Source organism: Aotus nancymaae, unplaced genomic scaffold (genome assembly GCF_030222135.1).
Source record: "Aotus nancymaae isolate 86718 unplaced genomic scaffold, 86718_ANA_hifiasm-v0.15.2.pri h1tg000072l, whole genome shotgun sequence".
Taxonomy (NCBI): domain Eukaryota; kingdom Metazoa; phylum Chordata; class Mammalia; order Primates; family Aotidae; genus Aotus; species Aotus nancymaae.
In genome coordinates, this window is record NW_026988487.1 from 19115882 (window position 1) to 19134324 (window position 18443).

An 18443-nucleotide genomic window follows, 5' to 3' on the forward strand; every position below is an offset into this window, starting at 1 on the left:
GTCTAGTATAATACATAAGAATATATCGTTCTCTGTCCTGCTTTGTTCCATTGCTGGTGAGGAGTCGTGAACTCCTGGTGGGGGAGAGACGTTTTGGTTTTTGATGGCTTCATTCTTGAGTTGGTTTTTCTCCATCTCTTGGATTTATATAGTTTTGATCTCAGGTAGCTGCTTGGAGAGGGAGCCTTTCCTTTGTCTGCCTGCGGAGGTGCTGCTGGGCTCCCACAGATTCAGTGGAGCTGCTGCATCATTTATTTACTCAGGAAAATTAGGCCAGCTTCTGCAATGGCAGCTTCCCTTCTGCCCGATGAGCTGGACCATTCCTGGTTGCTCTCTAACTGACGTTCTGGGTGGTGCCTAACTCTGCAGTGAGAGTTTTTTGGCCTGCTGGGCTTTGTGCTGCGGCGGGGGGACCCGTCCTGCCGTTTGGGCTGTTTCCCTGCGTTCCTTTCCCCTTCTTACTGGGGGGCGGGTAGCATCGTCCCACCGGCTTTTTGGCTTTCTCCGCATCAGCCAGTGCTTCCGCCTAGATCTATGCTGACAGCCCCAGGGCTGAAGTTGCTGTTTTGCCCTATTCAGGCAGCTCGCTAAGGCATTTCAGCCCGGGGAAGATCTCCTGTGGGTTGCAGAGGGCTTGGGTAGAGCACTGTATCTGAACTGAAGTCCCAGAGGGGGAGATCCCCCGGTCCTCCAGTTGGTTGCATATCACTTTCATTAAGAAATCAAGGGGGGATCCCAAGATGGCCAAATAAGAGGCAGCTCCGGAAAGCAGCTCCCAATGAGAGATGCAGAAGCCAAGTGGTCTCCACAATTCCAAATGAGGTACTAGTTTCATTTTGTGGGTCTGGTCAGACAGTGGGTATAAACCAAATAGGGCAAGTTGTGGCAAGGTGAGGCACTGCCCCATCCAGGAGGAGCGTGCAACCCACCAGAGGACCATGGAATCTCCCCCTCTGGGACTTCAGTCCAGATATAGCGCTCTACCCAAGCCCTCTACAACCCACACAACAGGAGATCTTTGCCGGGTTGAAAAGCCTAACGAGCTGCCTGAATCATTAGAGTGAACCAGCAACCAACAGAATGGGAAAAAATGTTTGCAATCTACCCATCTGACAAAGGGCTAATATCTAGAATCTACAAAGAACTAAAACAGATTTACAAGAAAAAAAACAAACCCATTCAAAAGTGGGTGACAGATATGAACAGACACTTTACAAAAGAAGACATTGATGAGGCCAACAAACATATGAAAAAATACTTGTCATCACTGTCATTAGAGAAACGTAAATCAAAACCACATTGAGATACCATCTCATGCCAGTTAGAATGGTGATCATTAAAAAATCTGGAGTCAACAGATGCTGGAGAGGATGTGGAGAAGTAGGAACAATTTTACACTGTTGGTGGGAGTGTAAATTAGTTCAACCATTGTGGAAGACAGTGTGGTGATTCCTCAAGGACCTAGAGATAGAAATACCATTTGACCCAGCAATTCCATTACTGGGTCTATACCCAAAGACTTATAAATTGTTCAATTATAAAGACACATGCACAGGCTTGTTCATTGTGGCACTATTTACGATAGCAAAGACCTGGAACCAACCCAAATGTCCATCATCAATAGACTGGATAAAGAAAATGTGGCACATATACACCATAGAATACTTCACAGCCATAAAAAACGATGAGTTTGTGTCCTTCATAGGGACATGGATGAATCTGGTAAACATCATTCTCAGCAAACTGACACAAGAACAGAAAACCAAACACCATATGTTATCACTCACAGGTGGGTGTTGAACAATTAGAACATGTGGACACAGGGAGGGGAGCATCACATGCTGCAGTCAGTAGAGGGGGGACAGGGGAGGGACAGCAGGGGTGGGGAGGGTAGGGAGGGATAATGAGGGGAGAAATACCAGATATAGGTGATGGGGGGATGAAGGCAGCAAACCACCTTGCCATGTATGTACCTGTGCAACAATCCTGCATGATCTGAACATGTACCCCAGAACCTAAATTACAATAAAAATAAAATTAAATTAAATTAAAATAAAATAAAATAAAAAGAAATCAAGTAGGAGACCAACGGATGATTTAGCAAATTCCCTTCCTCATCTGGAAACCACCTGTTTTTAAGGAATTTCCATCTCCAGAGGTTGGCAAAGAGCAGGAAAAGTGAGGATCCTGCACCCAATACAGGCTATTGACAAATGGTTGACACTTTCTAACTGAACTTCTTGGAGACAGGACTTCCATGAAAGCCTCAGGTAAAAATCTCAAGGCATCAGGAGATATCAGACACCTTAGTGGCAGATAGACAATTTAATTCTGCCTCCCATTATTGATTTCTGCCACCACTGATGTTCAGACCAAGTCCAACATCCCTTTCTACCCCTTCTTCACCCCACCAGTTCTCACCCCCAAATATCAAAGTCAACCTTAAACAATGAGATTCCGAAAATATGAATAAGTTCTGAGTTCATTCAGAGACAAAGCTTGAGGGTGGCCACTTGGAAAAGTATCAACTCCAAACAAACGGCAAAGTTTCAATTACATAGGTGAAGACAGAGAGGTTCCAGCCAGATTACAACATTTTCCATACTAGACAAGGTGCATACGCCACGGCTATTTGATTGGTTACAGTTTGCTACCTTCCAAGGAAGATTATTTACTATTCCTTGAGGAGAGGTAACGATCTGAGGGGTCTTATCTCTGCCATGAATCGGTCTTAATTGTTTACAGGAAAAATCAAAAAGGCAGAAGTTGTAGGTGCATGTCACATGACTCAGATTGCATAGCCACATTCCTCTCAAGGCTCAGAATAATCAAAGTCTGAATAGCTTTAAATTTAAATTATTTGAAGTTTGAATTATTTAATTTCACACCAATAAGGAAGATAATCTTGAATTCCAGGAGGGAACAACCAGCAGGCGGACCAGAAGTAGGAGTGAATGAATAGATGCTGTGAGACACAGTGAGCCCTCTGATACATGCAAATATTAAGCAGAGTGTCCGATGGCAGGACAGGAAAGGAGAGAAGGGCCCCATGTGCCCAAGGCCAAACAGAATCTGCTGAAACTGTCTTTGTCAAGCCTTATCTTTTCATTTTCAAAAAAAAAAATTATAATATCATGTGTTTTCATGCAGGCTTAGGATCCTTTGTGCCCTTTGGGCACAGAGAATTAGAAAGAACAGGAACAGAGGTGGGTATATAACTCAGCATTGAGTTCAACGGGATTCAAAGATTAGACTAGTTACACCAGTAATGTGCCTAGGAAATTTAGGCAAGTTACCTTACCTGACCAAGCCCCCATAGTTTGAGATGTATGAGTCATACAATGAGTCAATGAGTCATATTCCTATCAACATCACTCAGGTGCTAATTAAAAACACAGATTTTTAAGTAGATCAATGAGTCGTATTCCCATCAACATCACTCAGATGCTAATTAAAAACACAGATTTCCAGGTACCATCACCAAAGACTCTGATAAGGAGTGTTGGGTGGGGAAAGTGTCCCTTACACATTTTTGACTATTTCTCAGTCATGTCTCAGGACCAGTGAGGTTCCCTGGTGCTCTCTATTTCAGTTCAATGTAGTCTCCAGGCTTGACCTGTGACTTCTGGCTTAGGTATAAGAAGTGTTTTTTGCTGGAACTTTCCCACCTCCTAGATTTTGCTGTTGGACGTGTCAGTCCTAAGTAGCAGAGACTGTAAATGCCCTCCAAATATCTTTTGGCTCATCTGTATTCTCCAGCCTAAATTGCATTTATCCAGGGCCTGTGTGACAGAATTCTAGCCAGGTGGATGAGGGCTAAAGTGATGTGAGCCACTTTGAGATCTTGTCCCTATAAATAGCCCTCTCTTCTTCTGTTGTGGTAATGCTAGGGGTAATGTGTTCCATATAGTTCAATTTCAAGATGGAAGCAGTTTATATCCCCAAACCACGGGGTCACCTGGCCTACCTTGAACTGTGACATGAGAAAGAAATAAACATTTGCTGCGTTAAGCCACTAAGCCTGGTTTGGAGCCTAGTTTAACCCTGATTAATAGAGGAATTAGTAGCACAATCATGTGCTACATTAAGAAGGTGAAATGTGTAGGATTTTTTAATTTTAACTTTTATTTTTTGAGATGGATTCTCAGTCTGTCACCCAGGCTAAAGTGCAATGGCATGGTCTCAGCTCACTGCAACATCTGCCTCCCAGTTTCAAGCAATTCTCCTGCCTCAGCCTCCCAAGTAGCTGGGACTACAGGTGTGTGCCACCACACTCGGCTAATTTTTTTTTTTAAATACAGATGGGGTTTCACTGTGTTGGCCAGGCTGGTCTCGAACTCCTGACTTGGTGATCCTCCCGCCTTGGCCTCCCAAAGTGCTGGGATTACAAGCGTGAGCCACTGCACAGCCACAGGCGGGCAGGAAATGTGTAGCATTAATTAGATATTTAGTAGCAGGCAGTGAGGAAGCTGATGTCACAGTTAAAAAAACAACAACAACAAGAGATTCATGTTAAGAAGTGTCAAATCTGTCAGGTGCTGTCTGCTGAAATAGTAGGTCCAAGGGGAAAATTTGAAAAAGATACATTAGTAGCATGTTGGTTGTTTTTGTCTTCCTTTTTGGAGGTATTCCAAGAAACAGATGAGCTCAGAAAAAAAAAAAAAAAAAAACTGGTCTTAAGGTAGAAAGGAAAGATAATAAAATCCACAAATTCAGGACCTTATGTTGTTGGAAAATCCATCTGTTTTTAGGTCTCAAATATTAAGAGAAGGTATTTAAGGATGAAATAAAAATCAGCAATAAATGTCAAGGAAAAAAAAACTTAGTTGGTTGAAATAACATAGGGCAAAAATCAGATTGAAGTCATAGTCTTGCCATTCAAACCTCGCAGCCTCATTAAGAGGAGAGAGAGAGACAGAGAGAGAGAGAGAGAGAGAAAGAGAGAAAGAGGAAAAATAATTTTAAAATTGTATCAAGAAAGAAACTTGGGACTTGTGCCGTGGCTGCTGGCATACGGAATCGACTAAGAGAGCTGAAGCTCACTATTATTAAGAGCTGTACTATATTGTCAATGAAACCATGAGTGATCCTGAAAAGTTCAAAAATAAGAAAAACTCCAGGCCCAGCAGTACAGCTTGAAGTCCTCAAAGGCTACCGAGCCCCCCAAAAGAGCGTGTCCCTCTTCAACACTCACTTCAGAGGTGACCAAGGGGGAACAATGGAAAAGGAGGGAACTCACAAAAGAAACCAGAAACCAGGATGAGAAAGACAACAGAGCTTCCCCAGAGAGAGAGAACCAAGCCTAATCAATGATGGGGGACTTTTATAACATCTGTCTGAAGGATTTTAGGCTTGACACAGTGCATTGGTCATTGATGGCTGCCATCTTCCTTTCTATAAATGAGAGTGTTGATTGCAAGTACCCTGTCCTTTTTAAACTTGAAATTTTAGGTAAGTGGCAAATTATTTGTCTTTTTAGTTCACAGGTCACTGGACAAAGTAGATCCATATTCTCAGCGGACGGAGAGGCTAACAATTACCAAGAGATCGTGTCCATTTAGGTTGGTGCAACCACTAAATGGGACTTTGGGTTGTCTCTCTTGAGGATGGATTAATTGTGTACTCTGTGTGAGAAGAAGTAAGCAAAGGACAGATTCTAATGGAAACTATTAGTTTTTGCCAAATATTCATGTACTCCTCTTCATGTCTCAGCTCCTCTGCAGTTATTCTGGAATTGTATGATGAGTTAAGGCCAATGTGATGTAGGCAGAAGTGATGTAAGCAGTTTTTATGTCCAGTTGTTTAAAACATCTTACACAATCTATCAACCCTCTCTCCACTCACATCTGGAAACTTGAAGGCAACATGTTCCATCTGAAAGATGTAATTGACAAACAGCCTGAATCTATAAGTCACTCCTTACAAGAGAGCACTTTTGGAGAGCTGCCTAAGCAACATCAGGCTACAATACAAACAAAAAGTAAATATCATAAATACTGCAGTAAGCCACTGAGGTTGTTGTTGTTATACAGGCCTAGGCTAGCATTACAATGACCAGTCACCCCAGGAAAATAGCTACAGCATTCTGTGCCTCAGTTTTCCACCTGTGTACAAAAGAGTAAAGTTGATGGCCCTAAAAGGATTATAACAAAAAGAATATTTTAGGTCAAGTATTGTGTCTCACTTCTGCAATCCCAGCACTTTGAGAAACCAAGGCAGAAGATCACTCGAAGCGAGGAGTTCAAGACCAGTCTGGGCAACAAAGCGAGACCCACATTTCTACAAAAAAAAAAATAGTATTAGCCAGATGTGGTGGCACACCTGTAGTCCTAGCTACTCTGGAGACTGAGGCAAGAGGATCACTTGAGGCCCAGGAATTCAGGGCTACAGTGAGCTATAATGGCACCACTGCACTCCAGCCTGTACAACAAAGGTAGTCACCATCTCTAATAAAATAAAGTATTTTAAAATTTTTTAAAAAGAATATTTTAAATAAAAAAGCTTTGGAAAACCTCATGGCAACTCGGGGAAGCAGGCTTCACTTCTGTAAATGACTTCACAGAAGAGGAAGACACTTAACTTCTCTAAATCTCCGTTTTCTCATCTTTAAAACTGACTTAATCACAATAAGTTTATTGGGAGGATTAAATAAGTCATCTCCTGTAAAATGAAATAAGATAGATCCTTGCATAGATTGCATAGATTAGCATTGCAATTGATAATTTACTATCTGCTGGACCACACTGTAAGCATTTTTACACTAACATCGAGTTTGGTGTAATTTTCTTCCAAAAGTGATAAGAAACTGCAGACATGACCTCAGAGGCCTTGAGAAGAAGGGGTAATGAACCCTCCATTGATCCTGTTTTGCATAAAGGGAGATTGAGACTGAGAGTTACAACACATCTCAGAAAACAGGGAGTCAACACATAGGGGCTCTAGAACCAGCTCAGCCTAAAGCACACAGTTGCCTTAAGTATTTTGTCACTGGTCTCCAAGCCTCAGCTCTCTATTATTTTATTTTATTTTTATTTTTTAAAGAGAGGGTTGGGATAAAATCAACATCAATGTCTCTTTCAAGTTTGTCTATAACTTTGCAATATTGGAGGAGATCTGGAACACAGCTGCAGAACAAAGACAAGAGTCCTGATTCTTGGGATCCTTGTATGATGATCACTCACCTCTCCTTGAAAAACTCTTTTTTTTCCTTTTTTCTTTTATTTTCTTTCTTTCCTTTTTTTTTTTTTCTGAGTCTCCTTCTGTTGCCCAGTCTGGAGTGCCGTGGCATGATCTCAGTTCACTTCAACTTTTGCCTCCCAGATTCAAGCAATTCTCCTGTCTCAGCATCCCAAGCAGCTAGGATTCCATATGCGCACCACCACACCCAGCTAGTTTTTTTATTTATAGTAGAGATGGGGTTTCACCATGTTGCCCAGGCTGGTCTTGAACTCCTTACTTCAGGTGATCCTCCCACCTCAGCCTCACAAAGTGCTGGGATTACAGATGTGAGCCACCATGCACACCCTGAAAAACTCTTTAGAAGTCAGCCAGGAAGTTTATACTGGGCAGCACCCAGAGCAGTGTGGCAAAGCCACTGTAGTCAGACTGCCTCTCTAGATTCCTCCTCTCTGGGCAGGTCATCTCTGAAAGAAAGGCATCAGCCTCAGGAGTTCATAGATAAGACTCTCATCTCCCTACAACAGCGCATGTAGGGGAGGTGGCAGCTGTGGGCACAGCTTCAGCAGACTTAAAATAGTCCTGCCTGTTGGCTCTGAAGAGAGCAGCAGATCTCCCAGCACAGTGCTCCAGCTCTTCTACGGGACAGACTGCCTCCTCAAGTGGATCACTGACCCCCTTGCCTCCTGACTGGGAGATACCTCCCAGCAGAGGTCAACAGATATCTCATACAGGAGAGGTCCAGCTGGCATGTGGTAAGTGCCCCTCTTGAACAAAGCCTCCAGAGGAAGGAGCAGGCAGCAAACTTTGCTGTTCTGCAGCCTCTGCTGGTAATACACAGGCAAATAGGGTCTGGAGTGGACCTCCAGCAAACTCCAGCAGACCTGAAGAAGAGGGGCCTATTAGAAGGAAAACTAGCAAACAGAAAGCAATAACATCAACATCAACCAAAAAATGCCCATGTAAAAACCCCATACAAAGGTCATCAGCATCAAAGATCAAAGGTAGATAAATCCACAAAGATGAGGAAAAACCAGTGCAAAAATGCTGAAAATTCCAAAAACCAGAATGCCTCTTCTCCTGCAAAGTACCAGCACCCCTCGCCAGCAAGGGAACAAAACCAGATGGAGAAGGAGTTTGACAAACTGACAGAAGTAGGCTACAGAAGGTGGGTAATAACAAATTCCTGCGAGCTAAAGGAGCATGTTCTAACCCAATGCAAGGAAGCTGAGAACCTCAATAAAAGGTTAGAGGAACTGCTAACTAGAATAACCAGTTTAGAGAAGACGTAAATGACCTGATGAAGCTGAACAACACAGCATGAGAACTTCATGAAGCATACACAGTATCATTAGTCAAATTGATCAAGGGGAAGAAGGGATATTAGAGACTGAAGATCAATTTAATGAAATAAAGTATTAAGGCAAGATTGGAGAAAAAGGAATGAACAAAGCCTCCAAGAAATATGGGACTATGTGAAAAGACCAAACGTATGATTGATTGGTGTACCTGAAAGTGATGAGCAGAATGGAACCAAGTTGGAAAACACACTTCAGGATATAATCCAGTAGAATTTTCCCAACCTAGCAAGACAGGCTAACATTCAAATTCAGGAAATACAGAGAACACCACAAAGATATGCCTCAAGAAGAGCAACCCCAAGACACATAATCATCAGATTCACCAAGGTTGAAACAGAGGAAAAAATGTTAAGGTCAGCCAGAGAGAAAGGTCAGGTTACCTACAAAGGGAAGCCCATCAGAATAACAGTGGATCTCTCTGCAGAAACCCTACAAGCCAGAAGAAAGTGGGAGCCAATATTCAACATTCTTAAAGAAAAGAATTTTCAACCCAGAATTTCATATCCAGCCAAACTAAGCTTCATAAGCGAAGGACAAATAAAATCCTTTACAGACAAGCAAATGCTGAGGGATTTTTTCACCACCAGGCCTAACTTACAAGAGCTCCTGAAGGAAGCACTAAATATGAAAAGAAAAAACTGGTATGAGCCACTGCAAAAACATACCAAAATATAAAGACCAAGGACACTATGAAGAAACTGCATCAACTAATGTGCAAAATACCCAGCTAGCATCTTGATGACAGGATCAAACTCACATATAACAATATTAACCTTAAATGTAAATGTAAATGGGCTAAATACCCTGAATAAGAGACACAGACTGGCAAATTGAATAAAGAGTCAAGACTCCTCAGTGTACCGTGTTCAGGAGACCCATCTTACGTACAAAGATACATATAGGCTCAAAATAAAGAGATAGAGGAATATTCAGCAAGCAAATGGAAAGCAAAAAAAGAAAAGCAGTGGTTGCAATCCTAGTCTCTGATAAAACAGACTTTAAACCAACAAAGACCATAAAAGACAAAGAAGGGCATTACATAATGGTAAAGGGATCAATGCAACAAGAAGCGCTAACTGTCCTAAATATATATACACACACAATACAGGAGCACCCAGATTCATAAAGCAATTTCTTAGAGACCTACAAAGAGACTTAGACTCCTACACAATAATAGTGGGAAACTTTAACATCCCACTGTCAATATTAGACAGATCAATGAGACAGAAAATTAACAAGAATATTTAGGACTTGAACTCAGTTCTGGACCATAATAGATATCTACTATTAGGTATCTATTAAGTATCTAATAGTAGCAGACATAATAGATATCTACAGAACTCTCTACCCCAAATCAACAGAATATACATTCTTCTTAGCACCACACAGCACTTCTTCTAAAATTGACCACATAATTGGAAGTAAAACACTCCTCAGCAAATGCAAAAGAATGGAAATCATAACAGTCTCTCAGACCACAGTGCAATTTCAAATTAGAACTCAGGATTAAGAAATCATTCAAATCTGCACAACTACATGGTAACTGAACAACCTGCTCCTGAATGACTCCTGGGTAAATAAAAAAATTAAGGCAGAAATAAATAAGTTCTTTGAAACTAATGAGAACAAAGACACAAAGTACCAGAATCTCTAGGACACAGCTAAAGAAAGCAGTGTTCAGAGGGAAATTTATAGCACTAACTACCCACAGGAGAAAGCAGGAAAGATCTAAAATCGACACCCTAACATCACAATTAGAAGAACTGGAGAAGCAAGAGCAAACAAATTCAAGCAGAAGACGAGAAATCACTAAGGTCAGAGCGAACTGAAGGAGATAGAGACACGAAAAACCCTTCAAAAAAATCAATGAATCTAGGAACTGGTTTTTTGAAAAGATTAACAAAATAGATAGAATGCTAGCCAGACTAATAAAGGAGAAAAGAGAGGAGAATCAAACAGACACAATAAAAAATGATAAAGGGGATATCACCACAGATCCCACAGAAATACAAACTACTATCAGATAATACTATAAACACCTCTGTGCAAATAAACTAGAAAATCTAGAAGAAATGGATAAATTCCTGGACACGTACACCCTCCCAAGACTAAAGCAAGAAGAAGTTGAATCCCTGAATAGACCAATAACAAGTTCTGAAATAGAGGCAGTAATTAATAGCCTACCAACCAAAAAAAACAAGGCCAGGACCAGATGAATTCACAGCTGAATTCTATCAGAGACACAAAGCAGAGCTGGTACCATTCTTTCTGAAACTATTCCAAAGAATAGAAAAAGAGGGACTCCTCCCTAACTCATTTTATATGGTCAAAACCTGGCAGGGACACAACAAAAAAGGAAAATTTCAGGCCAATATCCCTGAAAAACATTGAAACATTGCAAAAATACTCAATAAAATACTGGCAAACCAAAACCAGCAGCACATCAAAAACTTATCCACCATGATTGGATCAGCTTCATCCCTGGGATGCAAGCTGGTTCAACATATGCAAATCAATAAATGTAATCTATCACATAAACAGAACAAATGACAAAAACCACATGATTATCTCAAAAGATGCAGAAAAGGCTTTTGATAAAATTCAACACCCCTTCATGCTAAAAACACTCAATAAACTAGGTGTTGATGAATCATATCTAAAAATAATAAGAGCTATTTATGACAAACCCACAGCCAATATCATACTGAATGGGCAAAAGCTGGAAGCATTCCCTTTTGAAAACTGGCACAGGAAAAGGATGCCCTCTCTCACCTATTCAACATAGTAGTGGAAGTTCTGCCCAGGGCAATCAGGCAACAGAAAGAAATAAAGGTATTCAAACAGGAAGAGAGTAAGTCAAATTGTCTCTGTTTGCAGATGACATGATTGTATATTTAAACAACCCCACCATCTCAGCCCCAAAACTCCTTAAGCTTATAAGCAACTTCAGCAAAGTCTCAGGATACAAAATCAATGTGTAAAAATTCCTATACACCAATAATAGATAAACAAACAGCCAAATCATGAGTGAACTCCCATTCACAATTGCTACAAAGGGAATAAAATACCTAGGAATACAACTTACAAGGGATGTGAAGGACCTCTTCAAGGAGAACCACAAACTACTGCTCAAGGAAATAAGAGAGGACACAAACAAATGGAAAAACATTCCATGTTCATGGATAGGGAGAATCAATACTATAAAAATGGCCATACTTCCCAAAGTAATGTATAGATTCAATGCTGTTCCCATCAAGCTACCACTGACTTTCTTCACAGAATTAGAAAAAACTACTTTAAATTTCATATGGAACCAAAAAAGTGCCCATATAGCCAAAACAATCATCAGCAAAAAGAACAAAGCTGGAGACATCACAGTACCTGACTTCAAACTATACTACAAGCCTACAATAAACAAAACAGCATGGCGCTGGTACCAAAACAGATATATAGACCAATGAAACAGAACAGAGGCCGCAGAAATAACACCACAAATCTACAACCATCTTATCTTTGACAAACCTGACAAAAACAAGCAATGGGGAAAGGGTTTCCTATTTAATAAATGGTGATGGGAAAACTGGCTAGCCATATGCAGAAACTGAAACTGAACCCCTTCCTTACACCTTATACAAAAATTAACTCAAGATGAATCCATGGCTAAAGACTTAACCATAAGACTGAAAACCAGAAGAAGCCTAGAAGAAAACCAAGGCAATACCATTCAGGATGTAGGCATGGGCAAAGTCTTCATGACTAAAACACCAAAAGCAATTGCAACAAAAGCCAAAATTGACAAATGAGATCTAATTAAGCTAAAGAGCTTCTTCTGCACAGCAAAAGAAATGATCATCAGAGGGAAGAGGCAGCCTATAGAATGGGAGAAAATTTTTGCGATCTATCCACCTGACAAAGGGCTAATATCCAGAATCTACAAGGAATTTAAACAAATTTATAAGAAAAAAAACAACTCCATCAAAAAGTGGGTGAAGGATATAAACAGACACTTCTCAAAAGACATTTATCTGGCCAACAAACATATGAAAAAAAGCTCATCATCACTGATCATTAGAAAAATGTAAATCAAAAACAAAATGAGATACTATCATGTGCCAATTGGAATAGCAATCATTAAAAAGTTAGGAAACCACAGATGCTGGAGAGGATGTGGAGAAATGGGAACACTTTTACACTGTTGGTGTGTATATAAACTAGTTCAACCATTGTGGAAGACAGTGTGGCAATTCCTCAAGGATCTAGAACCAGAAATACCATTTGACCCAGCAATTCCATTACTGTGTATGTACTCAAAGGATTATAAATTATTCTACTATAAAGACACATGCACACGTATGTTTATTGCAGTACTATTTACAATAGCAAAGACTTGGAACCAACCCGAATGCCCATTAATGATAGACTGAATAAAGAAAATGTGGCACATATACACCATGGAATACTATGCAGTCATAAAAAAGAATGAGTTCATGTCCTTTGCAGGGGCATGGATGAAGCTGGAAGCCATCCTTCTCAGCAAACTTACACAGGAACAGAAAGCCAAACACCACGTGTTCTCATTCATAAGTGGGAGTTGAATAATGAGAACACATGAACACAGGGAGGAGAACATCTCACACTGGGGTCTGCTGGTGGGTTAGGGGCAAGGGGAGGGAAACCATTAGGACAAATCCTAATGTAGATGATGGGTTGATGGCACATGTATGCCTATGTAACAAACTGCACATTCTGCACATATATCCCAGAACTTAAAGTATAATAATATAATAATAATAATAAATACCTTTTCCAAAAGAAAGAGAAAAAATAACTATTTAGAAGTCAAGATTTTGTTTTCACAAGGTGGGGATCCATTTCCTGTCCATCACTCAGGATCACTCCTGATCAAGTCCCCCCATTTATCAGGTACCAAATCACAGGAAAGTAATGGGTCTACTCTAGGTCACTGGTGAAAAGGAAACCTCCAAAAAAAAATAAGACAAAGCTCTTGAAACTGCCCCCACTTGCTAAGGACAGCCAGGGAGCTGGATGAAACAACTGCAGAGCTTGGATGTCAAAAGACTGATTTTATTTATTTCCACTGAGCCATTGAGGTTTTTCAGGTTCAGAGTAAATCCAAAGTAAAATCAAGGCCATTTTTTGAGGAAAATACAAAAATGAAAAGTCACTTGCTGATCACGCCGTTTAAATTCCTGCCAGAGTTAAGAAATTATTCTTACTACAGAAACAATCATTAAACCACATCAGACAAAAACCTTTTAGGTCAAGAATATTCCAAATTTATTCTGTTGATACATTTTTTAAAACCTCATATCTTCCACATGTGCAGGCATTCTTGGAAACCATCCCTGGGTAACATGTCTGTACTTGGAAGCAGTGGAAAAAGTTAGAAGACTATTTGGAGAAACATCCAGACTCAGAGTCCTTTTCCAGTATTCTCCCAATCTGCTCCCACACACACAAAAATTTTTTTTTTTTTTTTTTTTTTTTTTTTGTGAGATGGAGTCTCCATCTTTTGCCCAGGTTGGAGTGCAGTGGCATGATCTCTGCCCACTGCAACCTGTGTTCAAGCAATTCTTGTGCTTTAGCTTCCTGAGTAGCTGAGCCTACCGGCACGTGCCACTATGCCTGGCTAATTTTTTGTATTTTTAGTAGAGAGAGAGTTTCAACATGTTGGCCAGACTGGTCTTGAACTCCTGACTCAAATAATCTGTCCGCCTCAGCCTCCCAAAATGCTAGGATTGCAAGCATGAGCCACCATGCCCAGCCCCATTTTCTAATAATAAAAAATAATAACTTCTACTCACTGAGTACCATAGTGATCTAATCGTTCTTCTACGCACTTTAGATAAATGAACTCATTTAATTCACACAACAATTTCCTAAAGTACACATGATTAGTATCCTGCTCTAACCCAGCAGAGAGTGGTTCAGTAAGTTGTCCATGGTATCATAGCTAGTCAGTCACAGAGCCATCATCCAAATGCAGACATCCTGGATTCAGACTCTACATTAGACCAACCCACCTGCAATAGAGCAGGAAAGAACAGGAAAGACTCAAGCTTTTTGGCCTCTATTTGGTAATTATAGACCAAATATCCTGCATGGGCACTCAGAGACCTTGTAGGACAGCAAGAGCCCTCTCTAATCCTGTGCCCATGGCAGACATCACCAGTCAACCACAACACAGTATTTGACTAACCAAAGGCAAGTCCTCAGAGTCTTTAACACTCTGTCTGTGCTACCATACCAATCAATCAATTTGATATGAGAGCGCACAGGAAAAGCCAGGAAACAGGTTAACAGTACCTCCACACCAGTATTCAAGGCTGTAATCCATTGCAGTGACTCCATTAAAGACTTTGCCTCCCTTATACCCTCTCCAACTAGTAGGCCTAGTGTTATAAACAAGGGGCTATGTATGGGTTCTTGTGCCCCCTCTCTCTTTAATATTTTTAGCCATCAGATACCTTGTCTGCAATGTGTGCTCAGAGAGTGAGAGGGGAACTAGATGAGTGATTTTCCAAATGTGTTCCATAGATACCTGGGGTATAAGGGCACAGGAGGCTGCCTATTCTGTTTCAAACAAACCCACTTCACTACGGTATATTTGATGAGATGGAGTTTAATTCCATTTGGAAAAGGGCTTTAGCAGCTAAGCAAATGGTTTAAAAGTGCCCCAGAAGTCAAGATTAATAGAAACTATCCAGTTCTGATGTCCTGTCATGCTAAAATTGCAGGGCACTAAGATTTTATGATCACTATCTTAAAACACAGTGGCAAAGCTGTAGTGTGTGATCCTTCCTGGTTCACAGAGATGCAACCATGTGCAGGGCTGCTGAGCTCTCCTTGCATCTGGATGGGAGCCTAATGGAAGTTTTAGGGCCCCTTCCTGGCCTTCAAAATCCTCAAGACCACCATGTGAGCACAGGAATCAAGGGAGATTCTTAGATCAACTCATCCTCAAGGCCCTTGGTTTCCTTGCTCCTTTCCTCCACTACAGATGTTTAATTTCAACTCATCCCCCAGGCCCTTGGTTTCCTTGCTTCTTTCCCCTACTACAGATGTTTAATTTCATTTCATAATCACATATTTCCCTCCTTTCCCACAGCAAGATCCAGATAAATAAAAAATAGACCAAGTTCCTCCCACTAGCTTGCCTCTCTTCTGTTCTGCTTGACTTCCTAAGATCTGGAATTTGGTCAGCAGTTCAGGACCCCCCTTGATCATGACCCTGCGTATGCAAAGGCTTCCATGGAAGTTCTCACACCCTCTGCTCCCTATAAAAGGCAGGCAGATGAGCCAGAGGAGCAGAGGGATTGAGATCAACCCAGAAACCACCACCTCTCATGCCAAAGCTCATACCCTCGGCCTCCAGCATGAAGGTCTCCGCAACATTTCTGTGGGTGCTGCTCATAGTAGCTGCCTTCAGCCCCCAGGGGCTCGCTCAGTCAGGTAAGCCCCCAACTCCTTACAGGAAAGGTAATCACCTCCAGAGATACCAGGTCAGCAAGAATCTTCAGAGAATCACTGCAAATTATCCATTTGAAAGATATGGAAACAGGTTTTGTGAGTGGACAAGAAATGTCTCAACCTCACATCCAGTCACTGGAAGAGCCAGAACGAGAAGCCCAGGACCCCGAGGCTGTTCCCCACATTCAAGAGGGATGCTGAGTGCATCCATACTCAGCTACCCTTACAGTGTTTGGGAATGGGGCACACTAAAGGAAGGCTCTTTCTTACTGTGGGCATGGTGGGCATTTTTGGAAGTAGGGGAGGTGGGAAATCTATTGATTAGAAGTTCACGTTAACTTGACTCCAGGACAGCTTTCAGAGACAGTGGCTAAGAGAAGAATGAGGTCCCAGGGGGATCTTTTGAGGTGACATATTTTGACACTGTTTGGGAAAATTATCTAGGGGATTTGTTGCATAACTCATTTTGCCATACTCTGGTGACAAATTTACTGAGTGTGTCAGTCCCACTCAGCCAGTGCATGCCATGGTAACAAACAGTTCTAACCTATCAATGCCTTAACAGAATTAACTAAATTAGCAAAAGTTACTTTCTCACTTGTACTACATATCTATAATGTATGGGCTCAGGCTTCTGCATTTTATACTCAGGATTCTAGACTGACGGGAAAGTTGCCCTCGGGAACATTGAGGGATACTGTGATAAAGAAAAAGAAAGCTTTCAGGAGTCTTGTATAGGGAATGCACTGTGGCTCAAAAATGACACATGTCACTTTGTCCTCTCTCTTATTGATCAAAACTAATTAATGCCTTCAACCAAACAAAAGTGGTCAAGAAATGCAAGTCCACCTTGTGTCTCAAAAGCAGAAGATAGAGAAAATTTGGTGAATAACACCATAACTATCACATGGCCACATAGGTCTTTATAATGACAGAGCTAGTGTTTGTCACATTGACCAAGCTTTTTTTATACCCTCAACAGTAATGATGAGTCCTTAATGCACAGGGGAGGATGCTGAAGGCACAGGACAGCATCCTCCCGACACTCAGGACTTCAGAGCAGAGAGATTCTACCTCCACCTCTTGCAATTCCTTGCTTTCTCCTAACTTCCCTTACAAAGTCACGCTTGGAAATGTCTATGTATCATCAAGTGGCTCATTTTTTTTCTGTTCTTTTTTTTTTCCCCAAAATTCAGCTTTCGTCCCAACCTCCTGCTGCTTTACCCTGGCCAATAGGAAGATACCCCTTAAGCGACTGGAGAGCTACAGAAGAATCAACAGTGGCAGATGTCCCTATAATGCTGTGGTGTAAGTAAACAAAGATCATCTTCCCCTAGACAAAGAATTAATGCCTCGGGCACAGAGTCAAGAGCTGTGTCACAGTTACTAGGAGTCATAGATTCTGACAGTTTAACTTCTACAGTCCAATTCATGTATTTTCACAAGTGAATGTTCCCTCCCAGCTCCCTGCCTGTGAGCTTGTTGAGGTCACATCAAAGTCAAGAGCAAAGATGGCTTTACTAGGCCATCAAGAGCAGCATCTAACCTGGGAGTCTCATCCTTCCTCCCTCCCATGGCAACTCTTTCCCCAATGGCAAATGGTCCTGAAATATTTAGGGTCAAATGGGCAGAATTTTCAAAAACAATCTTTTCAGTTGCATCCTCTATCTCCCACAGCTTCAAGACCAAACTGGACAAGGATATCTGTGCTGACCCCAAGGCGAAGTGGGTGCAGGATTCCATGAAGTACCTGGACCAAAAATCTTCAACTCCAAAGCCATAAATAATCACCATTTTTGAAACCAAACCAGAGCCTGAGCGTTGGTTGATTTGTTTTCCTTTCTTATAATACATTCTGAGATAACCTCATTATCATCCAAAGGGAATGGGTTTTATTATATATATATCTATATATAAAATCTATTGCATTTAATTTATTGAGACTTTAAAACTTTTCCACGAATATCAGTTATTTTTAAACTGTAAAGGTTTGTGCAGGCCCCTTACCCCCAGGGAGCCCCAGTTGGATCCCCTTGCATGTGTGGGCAATGTTCCCCATCTCCCCGCTTCCTCCCTGGAATCTTGTAAAGGCCCTGGCAAAGAGCATCAGCATGAAAATTTCATTGTTCTTGTAAACCCAATGTGTGACTCATTAAATGGAAGTAAATGTTGTTTTACGGAGACATAAAATATGTGCATATTTTATTATAGTCCCCAGTTGTAATTTTTGGTGGGAAATCCACACTGAGCTGAACAGGAGAAAGATAACAGTGGGCAGGAGGGGCTTGGTTGTGGGGGTGGGAACTGTGTTCCTGGGAAATGACTTTTTGGCTTAGGCGGTCTTCATTGAAATGCAGGGTGAAACTGACAAACTCCTTCCAGCCCTCTGATTCCCATTTTCAACAGTTATTTCCT

The 18443-nt window shown here is 41.2% G+C and overlaps 1 protein-coding gene across 1 annotated transcript; it reads left to right on the top strand.

Moving 5' to 3' along the window:
* The first annotated feature begins 15880 nt into the window (after positions 1-15880).
* Positions 15881-18212, top strand: CCL11 (C-C motif chemokine ligand 11). The gene is made up of 3 exons (XM_012449242.2): positions 15881-16010; positions 17225-17336; positions 17706-18212. Exons 1-3 carry the CDS (start codon positions 15905-15907, stop codon positions 17809-17811), a joined length of 324 nt encoding a protein of 107 aa, XP_012304665.2. The 5' UTR covers positions 15881-15904; the 3' UTR covers positions 17812-18212.
* The last annotated feature ends 231 nt before the right edge of the window (positions 18213-18443 follow it).

Coding starts and splice junctions, on each gene's coding strand:
- CCL11 (XM_012449242.2), top strand. CDS start 15,905: ATGCCAAAGCTCATACCCTCGGCCTCCAGCATGAAGGTCTCCGCAACA. Junction 16,011..17,224: donor CCAGGGGCTCGCTCAGTCAG/GTAAGCCCCCAA, acceptor CCCAAAATTCAG/CTTTCGTCCCAACCTCCTGC. Junction 17,337..17,705: donor TGTCCCTATAATGCTGTGGT/GTAAGTAAACAA, acceptor TATCTCCCACAG/CTTCAAGACCAAACTGGACA.